Genomic DNA, 16,924 nt, shown 5'->3' with positions numbered 1-16,924 from the left:
CAGCCACAGCCCCTCCGCTGTGGGCACAGCGCCCGCAGGCCCGGCCGGCAGCCCGCCTGCCGAGAGGCAGACAGCAAGGCACGGAAGGGTTAAAATGAGGCGGCTGCTGCTGCTCTGGGGGTTGGGTTTCTAAAAGCACCGAATACCGGGCAGGTATGGCAAAAAAGAGCATCGGTGGCCAGGAGCGGGGACAGATAATGAAACTCCCGTGGGCTGCAGCGGCGGGCAAGGCAGGACAGGGCAGGACAGGACATGACAGGACAGGACAGGACAGGTCTCTCACCCGAGCCGGCAGCTCGCCGCAGCCCTCGCGCTGAGGTCGCAGGGGGTCGCAGTGGATCACCATCCACTGGATCTCGAACTGGCAAAGGAGAAAAGATCATGTTAATTCGGGTCAGGGGTCACGCTGGCCGAGCCGGTAAGAGGTGGAATACTTGCACACTAGGCAGAGGATTAAATGTCAGTATTTAATGTCAGTAGCTACAGGTGGAGCAGTGCTTTGCCCTGCATTCCCCCACCCCTAACTGTGGAGGTCTTAAAGAGGGGGCATAAACCGGCCGAGGTGCTGCCACTCCTGAAATCCTCTTTATCACATCTCTACTCTTCTCTTTGTTTGCAGTCATCACAGTTTCCAGAGTGCTGAGGCTGGAGCACAACAGAAAGAGTACCCTTGTTTCTTTTACCTGTTAACTGATGCCACCATCTGTGAACCAATTCTTTCCCTCCTTTATCCACTTCTCATTTTCAAACCATCATAATAATAGCCAGTTGAGTGCCATAATATACAAATAAAAGAACTAATACTAATTTAATACTGCAAGGCAGCCATACAATAGCAACAGCCCAAACATCCTCACACTAAATCCAAGACACAGCTCTGTACCAGCTACGAAAAGAAGGAAGCTAACTCTGTCTGCCTTGAAGCTATATAAAACAGAAGCTGATAGGAAACCTCTCTAACTTTTTTAAAAATAAAACTCTTCTGGTGGCAAGGTAGTAAAAGATGTGACTGGCTTCCCATTGATTTAGGAGAGGTGAAAGAAGGGCAAATATGTTCTAGCCTTGCTGTCAAGGTATCTTTTCCCTTGCCAGTATTTCACAATGATCTTGTTGATTAAGTAAAGATGATTTAAAGGATGCCATTATTTTGAAGACATCTCACACAGGTATTCTACTGATATCAATATACAGTGTTATTAAGGATAAAGTACAGTCATAAAGTTTTCAGAAAAGAACCTCAGATATTTAGGGATAATCGTAAAGCAAAGATATTAAAATGTAACCTTTTAAACCCAAAGGTGGTTTTGCCTGAGGTAGAGTTTATTTTCTTCAAAGTAGCTTAGCTGGTATGGAGCTGTGATTTGGATTTGTGTTGGGAGCAGAGTTGATGGCACAGGGATGATTTTGTTATTGCTGAGCAGTGCTTGGATGGAGTCAAGGCCTTTTCTGCCCCATCAGCAAGGAGGCTGGGGGTGCACAGGGACTTGGGAGGGGACAGCCAGGATAGCTGATCCCACTGACTAAAGGGATATCCCAGACCATATGACATCACGCTCAGAATATAAAGCTGGGAGAAGAAGGAAGGGCAGGGGGAGTTTGAAGTGATGCTCCTTGTCTTCCCTAATCACTGTTACATGTGATGGAGCCCTGCTTTCCCAGAGATGGCTGAACACCTGCCTGCCATTGGAAAGTGGTGAATTAATTCCTTGTTTTGCTTTGCCTGTGTTCATGGCTTGGGCTTTACCTATTAAAGTGGTATTTATCTCAATCCACAAATTTCCTTACTTTTACTTACAATTCCCATCCCACCATGGGTAGAGTGGGAAAGTGGCCATGTGGGGCTTAGTTGCTTTCTGGAGTTAAACTACAAAGAATGTTTAAGACTCATAGGTCAGTATTCCTGACATACATTTGGTAGGATTCCTACAGGATTTCTTTTTCATCTTTATTTCTTAGCATAGATATCATTAACTGTGTCTGACAGCTCACTGTTTTGTCATCTTCAGGTCTACAGAAATTCCTGCAAATGCCCACCATTTTGGCACATCTCAATGTCAACCACATAATTCAGTTGTCTTATTGGTGTTTTAGTTAAGAGAGGTGAAGGTTAGGTAAAATGCAAAATAAGACCTAAATATGTAGAGTAGTATTTTCAGTATAAAATCAGTCACAGGGATGCATTTAGCAGTACCATAGGGGCTATTTCTGGCTTGGTGATGATCCAGGGAAGTCACCCCTCCGGGCAAGTGCAACTCAGCTAAGCAATTTTTCATGTGGAGATTTTCTACAGTACCTTGTCAAGGACATCTATGTTTCTTCTAAGAGAGGTCTGCTGTCAGCTGTTTGTACATTTGTTAAGTGATCAATAATAAACTACATATATTTGAATGCATCTCATTCCAAAGCTGTTTTAAACAAGTTTTGTCCATTTTTCAACATCTCTGAAATAGGTTTTTAGAGCTTCTTTCTCCTTGCACCTTTTTTTTAAAACCTTTGAACATTACAGCTAATTCCGGTGTTATTTGGCTTTCCATAGCTGGGGTTCAGCCTTCTGAATGTGAGATTTCACAGGGTGAAAAAAACCAAGATGTGACTTTTTACAGTACACAGACACAATCTGTTCTATGGTGTAAATTAATCCCTGTTAAACAAATATTGACAAGCAGCTTCCTCTTAGGTGTTACAAGTCATGTAGCTTCCCTGAGCTAGTTAGCAGCATGAAATGTCAATTAAATAATGACCAAGAGTCACTACTAGCAAAGCTTTTAGTATCTATTATGGTAATGAAAAAATGATAATGAAAAAAACGTGGTAATGCCTCTGAAATCACAGCAATTAAGGCAATTATATAATCTTACTGCTTATAATTTGAGCAGTAAGAAATAAATTCCCTTACCTTCCTATCACAGACATGTAATTTAGAAAGTAAATTACTTTTCAGTTTTGAAATTATGCTAAATCTGATATTGCTTACAGTTTATAATGGATTATATTAATTACTTTTAGATAAAAAGATAAAGCTTTTAGATATTTTACCTTAAAAAGAAAAGATAAAATGCAGCTGTGAATGTGTGTAAAATTTTGTTCTCCATAAAGCCTTCCAGAAGTCCTGGAATAAATCTTTGTAAAGGCTGAAAAGGCAAGATGCAGTTTCTAATAGAACTGTATCTATTATTCTCCTAGGCACTCATAGTAATAACAAGCAATAAAGAATCCCTTTTAAAATTATATGTGTTACAGTGCATCTCTGAGAAGTTGACCTATTCTGCAAGATAAATAGTGTCCTCACCAGAATGCTGCAAAAAATAATAGGAAGCACATAATTTATGTCTTCTTAAAATTCTACCACTGGAAGTAATATACTTTAATAATGCCTGGGAGTAAATTAAAAGCTGTGCCTAGGGCATATTAAACAACCAAGACTGTTGAGATATTTAAACTTACAGTCAAGCAAGTTAAAGACTAGAATAGCCCCAAACATAGATTTATTTAGTCAAGTTAAAGAGAACTAAAGTACACAAGCTAAAACAGAAATTTCTGCAATATAAATAGACATTTAAAAATTACTAGTCCATCTGACTGTGTAATCCCTTTATCACCATTTCAGAGGATATGGGGTTCCTAAATCTACATTATTATTGTAATATCAGGTTGAACCACTACCATTGCCTTTTTGGGCTTTCCAGCGCAGGCCATGCTATTCAATCGAGTAAGTCCTAAGTCAGTTCTGTCTAAAATAAAGTGTAATTTTAGACAACCAAGCTCAGTTTAAGAATATGCTGTCATGCTTATTTTCTGTCTTCCCTGATAATTTGTTCTTGTGCTTCATTATTCTTTTTGTCAAGATGTATACATCATACTCTTGTTCCAAAGCCTAACTCATGCAAAGATTTTACTTTCTTTCATAAAATGTGCTTCATATGACCAAATCTTCCCAGAAACACGCTAAAGTTATAAACAAATATTTTGCATTATAAATGGTGAATTATAAAAATTATTTATTTACATTTTGTTCTTTCACTCTTAAAGGAGGTTGTCCTATAGCTTCACACTGGTGCCTAAAGATGTACAGTCATAAACACAGGCAAGGCCTTAATGCCAGGCAGTTTTCCCCACCAAAAGCCTGAAGAGCCCTGGGTGATCAATGCTGTTCATGTGTATACCTTGCTGAAAAGAAAAAGTACCTGCAAAACACAGGCTGGTGAGGAAAGAGGATAAGATTCCAAGAAAATTTCTCTTCTGCTTTTCCTCACTTCTTTAATCCTGGCCCAAGGTCAGTCAGAGTACCAACAGAAGGCCAAGGTAACCTTGATACCACATCTCTCTCCTCATTTATTAGCTGCCATTTGGAATCACTACTTCAAGAGGCAAAGGAACCCTCCTCGTTTTAAAGGGATGACTCTGTATCTAACTTGAGGGCACAGTTTGCTCTAGCACTCTATACTAGGTGCTGTAAAATTATTGCATTAATATAAATAGATTTCTCTGCATTTAATCTACCTTTCCAAAGAGGAAAGCAATATTGGCAGAGAATATTTTCATGCTACTAACATGCATAGAATGTATGTAATGTGTAATGTTTTCATCAGCCCACCTATCCATTCATCCATCGGTATTGCTCAGAGCAGTTAGCAAAGCTAAGATACATATGCTAATTTGTAATATGCTAATTGCCACATTATCAGCTCCAGCTGATTATTTTTTAATGATATTTTCAAAGACTAACTCTTGTTTTCAACAGAATTAGTGTAACTTTTCGGCTGTTGAAATTTCCTCATGTACATCTATAACAGCATGTTAGATAGATCCCTTCAGACACATGGGGCAGCTTTCTGCTGGCAGTCTCATGTAAAACTGATTTCAATCCAGTGCAATACAGCAACTAGAAATACAGAGGTGATGAAACGTGAGATGTTTCTTTTGTTGCAATGTTTTCCCTTTCAGATTTACACAATACTGGTTAACCTGTGTCCATGGTTTTTTGCAGTGTGAGATATAGTTTAAAATTATGTCTCGCTTCACTTTTTTACTTCAAAGTTGTAACAATACAGAGATGTCTGGGAATATTCATTATTGAAATTTAGACATAACCTGGGTCATCTCTTAACTTACAAGGTATAAATGCAAAATTTAAAAAAAACCAGCTGTTTTTTTTTTTTTTTTTAAAGTTTTTTAAAAAAAACTTACCTGAACAATACAGAGATGTCTGGGAATATTCATTATTGAAATTTAGACATAACCTGGGTCATCTCTTAACTTACAAGGTATAAATGCAAAATTTAAAAAAAACCAGCCGGTACTTACCTCTCAAGGAGTTCTTTTCTGCCATTTCTGCTTTCAGAAATAATTTAAACATGCATTCCAGAAAAAAAACCCCAACATATTTAATGTAAAACACTTTTTGAAGAAAAAAAAGATTTTGAAACTTACCGGAACTGAAATTTGAGGATTATTTTTAAGTTTTCCAAGCACAGCAAAGCCATCAGTGTTGAGTTTGCCTTTTGGTTTTATGTTTAAGGACTCTATTTTAATACAGTCAATAAAAAGTGTGACACTGTTTGCTTCCACAATTATCATAAGCTTGTGCCATTGGGAGTCAAACAAGAAAGGCAAATGTAAAAATGATGCCGTTTGGTGTCTTCCATCCGCTCCTTTATAAGAAAACTCAACGCTTTTCACTTGACCATTGAGATGCACTCCAACTTGCTCTTTTCCCGAAGAATCCTGAATCTGCCAAATAGTCCAGTATTTCTGAAGTGTGGCCCCAGTCATCCGAAAAGTAGTTAGAAAGGAATATTCATCCGGCAAGCCGTTGGAATATATGGCACTGTGTAGGATTAAAATACAGTACATTTGTTCTGTATTTGCTCTGAAAAGCTCCACATACCACCAGAGAGTAATGAGAAACCATTACTCAGTGGAACCATATCTCAACCATTCTTGTATCAGTGCACTTCTGCATGCTGAGCCCCAGAACAAGGTGTTACTAATGGCAAAAGATCTGGTTCAGAAGGGTGGGTTCTTCCAATGTTTTACAATTTTTATGATAACCCTTTCTAACAATAATGGATGGAGCAACAACTAGCTCCTCTTCAGATATAGAAAGTATATTCTACAATTATCCTGTTTCCCACTATTAGACTTACAAAGTCAGTCAACATTTTATGACTTTACAATGGCCAGGGAGAAAGTGCAGATCTGATTTGATTTTGAAGGTATAAGAATGTCTTTTCCAAATGCATGTTCAGCCTGCCAGTACCTTTTTGTTAAGGTATAAGCTATCATTTTCAGCAGAAATCATTGACAAATACACGGTGAGAACCCACACTCAAAATGTATTATGTTCTGTGATATTTGACCACAAGACTACAAGTAGCAGGGAACAGATTTGCCACATATAAAATATTTCATATTTTAGCAGCTCCTATGAGGCAAGGTTTGGAAATACAGGTAGCACTGGATATGTCACTGTGCAAAACAATAAAGTCATTTTTTATTTCAAATGTATCACTCAATCCAGTACAATATTTAAGAAATAGGCCTTTCCATATTTATTCTGTGGATCATAAAACTCTAGTGTTATATCCAGTCAACATCAATACATTATTTGCCATCTACCCACATTTAAGAATAAGTTTAAATAAATTTCTTAACCATGCAGATATGCAGAGCTATTTTGTCCCAGCTTTCATTAGGATAACGTCTCAAACAAGTAGACATCTTGAACAAAGATGATTTTTGAGAGGCAGATCAATCCTATCTCAGCAGCTATTTATATAGCATTAGTGAATCTCAGGATCTAGGCTCTGGGGGAGGGGGAGCAGAAAAATTGCCAGCTCTTATTCTGTATGCTTGATTTAGAAAGAGAGTGCTTCCAGAAACAATCTCCCTAGTTGTGGTGTTCCAAGCTGTAGTGCAGCTGTGCTCCAGCAGGCAGCGGCACAGCCTCAGCAGATTTCAGTGAGGACACAGCAAGCCTGGCAGCAGCAGCAGCTTCGGCTTACAAATAAAGTACCCGCACTGCTGGTGTTTCTCCCTTTCTCCAGGAGCCTTTGCACACACCTGAGAGCTCAGGTATAAGGCAGGGGAATGTTTAGCTGGAAAGTTTATCTCATTATATAATGTGTGGAGATATACAAATCTGGAAGAGGGGCTCCTTGCCAATATCTTTAATCTGTCTGTGCTTTGCTCTGAATTGTGTCTCTTGACTGAGGATGAAGTCCTGCCCTATCTAGTTTTGTTTGATAGGATTTTATCTAACTCATTGTGTTCTGTCATCATTTATTTTCAGTTTGTATTTTGCCCTCTCAGATGCAAATGTCAGCTTGTGGATATTGTAGCTTGCCTTCAGTTCCGAGCACTTTGCAGTGTTTACTATACTCCACCCTTCCTTGTGTTAGGTTTCTGGCCTACATAATAAGTATATGTATTCTTTTCTGCTGCAGGAAGATAATTCTTCTCCCTGTTCAGACATACCTTCACTCTTACGGAGTTTCTGATCCAGTTCAGTATATCTTTTACGGCTCTTCCTCTATAATGTCTCTTTTAAAAGTATTTCAGTCTCCTCTACTGCTAAAACTTCAGCCCAGCTAGGTGATTTATCTCTTCAGTTGCTGAATCTCATTTGTTCTCGCAGAAGATCTGGTTTTCCTACTACCACACTGAAGGTGGTATTGTTAGGTAATCTTTAAATAGCCTCCTTGTGACATTCAGCTGTCTCTGTTAAGTTTATCAACTCCAGGGTATCTGATACACTGAGCCTAAAAGAAGCAGTACTAATCCCAGATCCTCTGTGAAGAGGTTTTCAGCATTTCTCTGCACTGCTAAGTTTTGTTGCCATGGCAATGCTCATTAAACTATCACACACACTCTCATCTGACCTCAGTTGACACAACCATACTGCCAAAAAACAAAACAACGAAAGAAACTAAAAACCCTAGTACATTAATATGTTTTTTAATTAGAAGATTGCTTATACCAGATTGGAAAATTAATTCTTTGCACCATATTTAGCTCTAGACTTAGTATTTTTCAACACATTACATGGGTTCTCCTTTTTTCAGGCATTAAAATAGGAAAGAAATATGTTCACTTGTTCAGAAGATATGCAAAGAGAAATAATGCAAGAGCTTCTAACATTGGTAAGAGAAAATCAGATTATAAGAAACATATATCAAACACTAAAGATAAAAAATTCAGTGTACAAGCATGGAAAAGTATTCCCACTTTTAAAAATACTAATAACCAATCAGAAGAACTGCTGCCTTTAGACTAAAGACTCAGTATCAGTAACATGACTGAACACAGTGAAGCATGACCCATCACCAGAAAGGCACTCTGCAGGGGACTTTTACTGTGTAAGATTTATACCTATAATTCTACAAGCAAAGCAGAGGCATATGCTCATCTCAGCTACTCCAACAGTAATGATCCTTTAGTGGATTAATTGTATTTCAAAACACATTTCTTTCCAAAACCTGTAATCCTTATATAGGCAAAACCCTTCCGAAGTCATCAAATTAAAATGCTAAATATTTTGAAACCATGGCAAAATTAGCATATTTCAATAAACAATTGTAGAGAAGCTATTCCTCCATCTTACTGCCAAGTGAAGAGTGATGGATGCTGTAACTTTATTGAACAGCTGATAGCTGTATAAGCACTCAAATTCTTTCTGAAAATTATTTTTAACATAGTTGTTTCCAATTCCACTGATTTATGGAAGAGAACCAATCAATTTTAAATTTAGATTCAGGTAAATGAGCAAAGAAAGAATTTATATGGAAACATATTTAAAGAACAAAATGCAGATTTATTCCTAACCTCTTTCCTATCCACTTAAAATTGTTCAGGATACGAGCCATCAGATCTTTTAATTTAATTTAGTTTTTTTCTTCAGTTTGTAAGAAAGCATTCCTTGTATATCTGTACTATTATTAACTGCTTCAGTTGTTTTGTGAATACAAGGTTAGGTCAAATTTTTTTTATCAGAGTATATTTGACTATTTGCCTAAATTTTAAGAGTGTTGGAGGGTGGGAAGTTTGAAACATTTGTATTTCATCTAGGGGAACTTCTAAAACATGACTATTTATTTTAATCTTTTTCATAAATAGCTAGGACTTTCACTAATCCTGTATTTTGAATACTTACCTGGAAGATTTCTTTGAGATTTCAAAGATAAATTGTACTCAGGCTTCCATACAACCAAGGTAAGACATCTGACTATGGTGAGGAAAGCCCTGACCCATCCCCCTGACCCCAGGACTCACCAAGAGCAGAAGACAATGTTAGAAGCTCAACTATATACCTATTTAAGTTCTACAGAGTAACTATTTATTTTGTTAAGTTTGGGTTTTTTTAGTTAATTTCTTAGGTGAACTCCATTGCTCACTGACTTAACTTAGTCCTTGCTAAATAAAGATTTTAGAAACGTTAGCACAACCCACTGGAGGTGGCTGTGGAAATTGCTGTGGCCACTTTCATGATGATGCAGTACCATGTGCCCAGGGTTGAGGGTTCTTTTGATCAGCCTGGAGACACTCATGCCTGCCTCTCCTGGAGCTGCCTAGAATCACAGCTGACCTGGCACACACTGCCTGGCAGCAACTGAACAAGCAATAGCAATAAAACTTAGCTCAGCACTTTTAAAAGCATCTGTCCTAAGTCGTTAACCAGAAGCCATTTGTTAGGACTCATTACCCTCAGCTGATCTTTATTAGTCAGAAGCTCCCACTACTGAGCTAATTAATTCTCTTATGACCTAATTAGCTTCCTAGCTGCATTTTGTCTTTTCTATTTCAGCATCATCATCAATATCTGGGTGAGATAGCTTACACACAGTATGAAAGGAAAAGCACCTGAAGAGCTTTGGTGGCTGAATGTAGAAAAGCCAGACCTTCAAGCACATGCACTTGAGGCATGCTACTTCACAGAAAAGCAATATTCCCAAAGGGGAAAGAAGCCAGAAAACTGGCCTTTGAAATTCTCTGGATATTTTAAGTTTACTTATAAAGCTTTATAAACTTCCTCCCTATTTTGTTTGGGTGTGGATGTGTTTGTTATGACAGTTGCATTTGTGAAGTCAAAGGTTTAATATTTCATCCAATGCACAAAGATAATTAGCCCTTTTCCCACATATAAAGAAATGTGTCATGAACATATTTCTTTGTGCCAATATATGGGTTTTTTTAAGATTTTCTTTAAAAATAAACACAATTATTATCCAAATAAACAGGATTCATTTTGTACTGAGTAATTGGTGGACACCTACAACAGCTACATAGATTTAATTGAAAAATTATATGTTCACCATGTCCAGTGAAAACAACTATATGGCATGGCAGTTCCACACAAAGTTTTTACCATTATTTACACCATTATTACACCATGCCATTACATGGAGAACTCTGTATTGATCCTTCAGCAGATTTTACTCTAGAAGAAACACTGGCCAGTGGGAATTTATTTGGATGATGGGAGAAGCTAAGTTATGAGTTGTGTGCAATCATTTCTGTTCATTTTGGGATATACTTCTGGGGAAGAACAGAAAGCAGCAAAAAGACCAAGCTACAACTCGGTAGCACTTTAAGGAAGCTCTGTGAGTTGCTCAAGGCATAAGCTATTGCTACATCAGAGACTGAATGCTGAGCCATGACCATCCAATTGCACTCTCATTCCCATACCATACAGCCACTCTAAAATGGGCTCTTCTGCCCTAGTATAAACATCATGTGTTTATTATTTCCCTGTTGCCAAGGTGTTTGATGAGGGTCCCGCCCCAGTATTCCCATGGCACTTGGGCTATATCAGCCACCCAGCTCGGAGAAGCCATGCTATCCATTTTTCCCAAACTCACTCTATTTTTGCCTCCCCGCCTCTGGATGCAGCAGGGGCTCCCAGGCCCAGGTGATCCCAGTGTGTGAGCCCGGCCCGCGGCGGGCGCCGCTTCAGCACCGCGGGCTGGGACAGCTCCGGGAGCCGGGGCGGGCCGGGCAGCTCTGCCCTGCTCTGCTCTGCCATGTCCTTCCCTGCACAGCTCTGCCCAGCTCTGCTCTGCCCTGCCCTGCTCTGCTCTGCCATGTCCTTCCCTGCACAGCTCTGCCCAGTTCTGCTCTGCTCTGCCCTGCTCTGCCATGTCCTTCCCTGACCTGCTCTGCTCTGCCCTGCCCAGCTCTTCCCAGCTCTGCCCTGCCCTGCTCTGCCATGTCCTTCCCTGCCCAGCTCTGCTCTGCCCTGCCCTGCCCTGCTCTGCCATGTCCTTCCCTGCCCAGCTCTGCTCTGCCCTGCCCTGCTCTGCTCTGTCATGTCCTTCCCTGACCTGCTCTGCTCTGCCCTGCCCTGCTCTGCTCTGTCATGTCCTTCCCTGCCCAGCTCTGCTCTTCCATGTCCTTCCCTGCCCTGCTCTGCCCTGCCCAGCTCTCCCCAGCTCTGCCCTGCCCTGCTCTGCTCTGCCCTGCCCAGCTCTTCCCAGCTCTGCCCTGCCCTTCTCTGTCCTTCCCTTCCCTGCCCTGCCCTTTCCTCCTCTCCTGCCCTGCCCAGCCCTGCCCTGCCCTGCTCTTCTCTGCCCTGCCCTGCCCTTCCCTCCTCTCCCCTCCCAGTGAGAGGGCCACGCTGTAAAATCACTCTGGAGCAGTGCAGCGAGCTCGGCCGGGGACAGAGGAGCAGCTCACTGAGGCACTGGAGCACGGTCAGGACTCAAACCTTAAATCCATTTCCTGGGCTGACGACCCCAGTGGCAGGAGCCAGCTCAGATGCTGGGGTAAAGCAGTTGACACTGGTTTGTTCAGGGGTAACTTGTGTATATCAAGCATATGTTTCAATAGAACCATTCATAGCAATAACTCTAAACTCTCTTAAAAGTGAAAATATTGCTGCTTTTATCTGAGAATCTCCAATTTTTAGTGATGATCCCATTTGCTGTCTGTGTTTGGATTCACATTCATGCACTAGCAGTCCTGATTTGTGAAAGTAGCCATGAGCCCAATGTAACCAAACACTTAAACTCTAAAGTAGCTTTGTCTGGTGGCTATGAAGGTAGGAGCCTGGGAGGATTGCAGTAGGAAAAGTTGTTAGTAATAGGTAGAATAAGACAGAAACGCTTCACAATCCAATTATTCCTAGCTGAAACAGTAGTCCAGTTGATGGTCTTGTCACCTGATTGCTAAGTTGAGGCATTCTTAATTACACAAGGTGCTGGAACAAAATCCAGACTTGCCTAAATTTGGCAAAGACATCTCTACCCTGCTCTAATGTCTCTATTCCTTCACTAGCAGCAAGTCTGGCCTGTAAAGCACAAACACAATTAGATCCCTAAATCCTGACTCCTGTCACAAATTCACTGTGCTGAATATGATAAATAATAATTTTCAATGTTATAGATTAAGTGAGCATAAATCAGCCAGCAACATTCATGTACCTGTTACCTAAAACAAACACACAATGAAAAAAACTCATTACATCAGAATCAGTGAGTTCTTATCCTACCTCATCTCTGCAATCCTCACATGCTCAGAAAGATCCCTTAATATTAATATTTTAAGAATTTTTTTCCCTCTCCTCCTGTTCAAATCATCAGCAACTTCTGACATTGTTTTCTAGGGGTAACTTCCTTAGTATCAGCAAATCTTGAGGCACTCTGAGCAATATCATTTGTTAGAGGGAAGTGGAAGTCCCTGAAATTGCTGCTACAGAATCAGTCTGACCTGGTGGTGGCAATGAAAAAAAAAAAAAAGTTCAATTCCTCTTTCCACTTCTGCAGCTTTTTAAATTAGGTGATCTAGCTGGTGGGAGATCTACTGCTTGAAAAATAAGATTGTAAAACATCTATATTTTAAAGCCAAACAAGGAAAGCATTACCTGGTTGGTATCCTGAAGTCCACATTGGGTCCCAGTTTATAAGCTACTTGTAGAGAAGTGGATCCCACTACTCTCTCAATAATTCCTTGGGAAGCAGCTTTTTCTATTTGAAACTGAGAAATCAGATCAAAGCCTGCAAGAAAAAAAATATACATATCTATAATTTAACTTGCATTTAACTGGAGAATTGTGCTGTCACAGAGCTGAATATAACCTGATTTTTTTTGAACAGCAGCTTTTTCCTGAAAAAGTCAGGGTGCTACTTGCCTGGTAGGTCATCTTGGCCAATCCTGATTGTTGGGCAGATATCAATTCTGTGACTGGCACCCAGAATAGCTGGTAGTCCTGCAAAAAAAGGTGAATTTACTATCTATGTGCCTACACATTGTCACAGATCTCCTTATAAAATCAATGGAAGCAACTGCAAGATTATTGTGACTTAAACACAGCTATAAATAATAATAATTTGAGGTATATAATAATTTAAACTGTACTCAGTAAAGATGTATAAGAAAATAATCATCTTTTTCTAGAGAGCTTCAAATTAAAAACAGTAACTTGATATGCTAATTGATTTTTTTCAAGCCTTTAAATGAGAGTGTTATAATAATTCTTCTCTTGCAGAGCTGTTGAGAAATAGCAATAGTTTAAAGAAGGACTCCTGTGTAAGGAGGTTTTGGGTTGTAATTTTTTGTGGTTCAAGCAAACTTTAAAAAAAAAGCCCAGTTACCTAAATCAACAGTCTCTCTACTCCCAAGGAAACTTAAACAAACCTCATGCCAACTAAAGAAGTTGTTGTGAATCAGTTGGCATCTTTTCCATCCTCTCTGGTATTCCAAGCTTTCCCACTTTCCTCTGTGCCAGATTTGATCAGAAAATGAACATTCATGAATTGTAAGTTGGTGGCAAGAAGGTCTTACAGACCATTTTTGTTTACTAAAATGAAAATGTAGAAGAAACCTATTTGACGAAAATAAATCTAAAAATCCAATTTTTCAGAATATTATTTGTCAAAAAACCTTGTCATGGCCATAAGACGTACGAGATGCCCAGAATTAAGGAAGGAGGAAGGAAAAATAAGCATTTATTTGAAGAGTTTAAGAGCCATGTACAAGTCTAGTACCAAGTCAATCTGGAAAATGTTAGCAGAGTGTGGGTAGGGAAGAATGAAGAGTGGAAGTTGGAAGGAGAAGCATTTCTAACCTACAGAGAGCCTCTTGTGTGCTGCAAAGGTTCAACCCTAAATGTGGGTTTCCTTCTGACAACATAGGCTTAAAGAGAACATTCAGGTTGACACATTGCACCTTAGAAAAGACCTCATTCTATATTCTTTGATGGGACACATGGCTGACATCCAGCCATTTACATTTTATGCCCAGCAAATAAAGTAGAACCAGTTTATTGCCACATGCAGCAGAAGAATATCTAACTAAAAACACTGAAAGACAGGGAAGGTTTGTGTCCTGTATCCAGATTTTAATCCTTACCTTAAAAATACATCTAATAGCAAATATAAAGCAACACACACAGCTCTTGCTTTTTTCCTGTTTTTCATATATATCCTTCTATCCATGCATACATACATAAATGCACATAGCTCTCACTTTGTGTGATAGCTGGTTACAGAGGATCTTAGTTCTGAATAAACACAGAATAATTCTTTTGACATTCAAAATTACACAAAGATAAAATGTAGATAAAATCTGTCTCCTTACTTGATTGGTGCTGGATGGTGGCTGAGATGAAAGACCACAGAAAACTACACAGGTAAAAGAAAGCTGTAATTTTCCTGTAAACAGAAAGAAAACTCCAGTATGAATCTATAGTTTCTGACAGGTTCTGTTATTAAATTTCTCCTCCAAGCCATGCATATTAAACATATAAAATACCACCTAAGGATCTGCTAACAGATTTGACAAGACAATTTCTTTGGCAAGATAATTTCTTTACATGACAACGGGGGTTTTTTTGCCTTATAATAAAATATGTCAATAAAGCTCTTTCTATTGTAGTCCACTCATATAATGCTGGCAAGGACAGCTTTCATGGTTCTAATCTCTTATTTACAGATGTCTCTAAATCCCACTTGTTCTCTTACCAGTGGCTTTTCATCTTCACTGCAGGATTTCTTCACTTCTCTCATGTGAATGCACAGGGTATATCGTCACACTGCCTGCTTCCCTCTCATTAGTCCAACAGAGGAGTGCAGCAGTGGGTGCAGACAGCAGCTCCTGCCCCACCAGGACCCTGCAGAGAGGGAGGTGCAGGCTGCTGGGCTGGTTTTAATCTTTCCAAGGGAAGGAGGTGGAGGCTGGACAGACATGTGTGTCCTGGTGGGCTCTGAGGGCGGACCTCTGGAGCCAGCTAAATATAAAGAAGCCAAGAGAGCAAATTAAAGTCTGCTTCTTTCACCAGCACGAGGGCAGGGAGAACTCACTCAGAAAATGTGAGTTCAGCAAAGCCAGTCTCTGAATGGTGGGATCTGCTTTCCAGTCAGGCGGGGAAATGAATTATATGTACCAGGAGGTTTGAGGAAGCTGGTGGCCCTGATATGGTGTTAAGACTACAAGCTCTGAGAAGAAGCGAATCCCTGCCCTATAAAGAAGATGTTTCCATTTCTCACTGATTTACTTATCAGGTAACCTCAGGAGAAGCTGATGAGTACCTGTCTGCTGAGGTCCCAGTTGGTTTTTCTGAATAAAACAGGTTATGTAAAAGGGTTTTCATTGTTTAGATTCTAACCTCCAAGGCATACACATAGGCATTATTAAGCAGATTCCTGTTCTGTTGCCATTGATAAAGAACTCCCTTTCCAAAGAGTTCATTACATATGCCTGGACACACAAAGACATTTACTCATATTTCTTCACCCAGATACAAAAAGAGAGAGAGAAACTAAAATCTGTATGCATGCAAAGATCAAGGAAAATATAATAAAAAGCCAGAAGGTCCTCATAGGAACCACAGTCAAAATTCATGTACATATGGAGAAGTATACTAGGTTGTTCTTATACATCACATTTGTAAGTTTTCATCTTCTCTAGACTACTGATATTCTGGTTACTAACACCCTAAATTTCCAGATCTTTCCAAGTGTGGAATATAGGAAATGCAATAATCTCTTCTATCTGATGAGTGTCTGGAGAAATAACTGGGTAATAAACTATCCCCTCCATCCCAATTTGCTGTAAATCACATTCCTGGTATTGGTAATTTCAATGTTAATGTGCTTTACGGTTTTAAATTTATTGTTAGATAGGGTGAGGCTGGCTCACACACACAAACTGTTTGCCACGAATAATGTCTGGTTTTGATGCCTAAGACAGTAAAGCTTTGGTGATACCATTTTTTCACCCTTGAAGAGAAAGATACATCCAGGGACCTTATGGTCCAGCATGACTGTGAACATTACGTATCAGCACCAGGATTGTCACACGAAACCTCTGTCAATTCGAAAACCAAAAAGGTGAAATATCAATTTGATCTCACAAAAAAGTTTGCCCAAATCACCACACACCCGAGTGCCTTATTTCCCCATGCAGATATTCCCATTGTGGCATCCAATGGTACCCACAGGGCCTGAAAGGAGTCCATAAGGAGCTGGAGGAAGATCAGTAGGTGGAAGTCACTTGAAGCTATAACAGAGAGGAACATGGCATGTGACGGAATGACAGAGAGCACCCAGGACTTAAAAAGAATACCAGAAAATTTGTGAAGGAATGGAAAAGGGTCAGGTGCTAAACCATCTCTTTTGCTGTCTATAAGCTGTGGCATTTCCTTTGCCTTTGAGACTGCTTAGTATTGCCAATTTATTTGAGGGAGTATTAAAGAAGAAAAAGCCATTCCAGTAGTTAGATATGGAACTAATTAGAACAACCTTACAAGAAGTTAGCAATACTTTTTGGTACATAGGTGAAGATGTCTGCCATCCATTGTGTCTGGGTAATTCACACACCCCTCATCCTCTCCTAGAGGGGTATACTTGTTCAGAGAAATTTGGAGAACATATACTCTGTTTCTGGGCAATCTATAATCTAATTTTGCTTGCATTTCATTCCAGCAATTCTC

At 39.7% G+C, this 16,924-nt stretch overlaps 1 protein-coding gene across 1 annotated transcript in view; it reads right to left on the bottom strand.

The window, feature by feature from the left end:
- The window catches only part of COL9A1 (collagen type IX alpha 1 chain), a 62,459-nt gene extending 47,491 nt beyond the window's left edge, over positions 1-14,968 (bottom strand). The window contains exons 1-6 of the mRNA XM_039728355.1: positions 14,955-14,968; positions 14,572-14,645; positions 13,124-13,201; positions 12,857-12,989; positions 5,431-5,827; positions 284-361 (exon numbers count right to left, since the gene is read on the bottom strand). Of these exons, the coding sequence (XP_039584289.1) occupies positions 284-361; positions 5,431-5,827; positions 12,857-12,989; positions 13,124-13,201; positions 14,572-14,645; positions 14,955-14,968 (774 nt within the window). The remainder of the gene's footprint in view (positions 1-283; positions 362-5,430; positions 5,828-12,856; positions 12,990-13,123; positions 13,202-14,571; positions 14,646-14,954) is intronic.
- Between the last annotated feature and the right edge of the window lie 1,956 nt (positions 14,969-16,924).

This window comes from Passer montanus, unplaced genomic scaffold (genome assembly GCF_014805655.1).
Source record: "Passer montanus isolate IOZ18808 unplaced genomic scaffold, ASM1480565v1 scaffold11, whole genome shotgun sequence".
In the NCBI taxonomy this organism is placed as follows: domain Eukaryota; kingdom Metazoa; phylum Chordata; class Aves; order Passeriformes; family Passeridae; genus Passer; species Passer montanus.
This window is presented reverse-complemented; position numbering and strand designations above follow the sequence as displayed.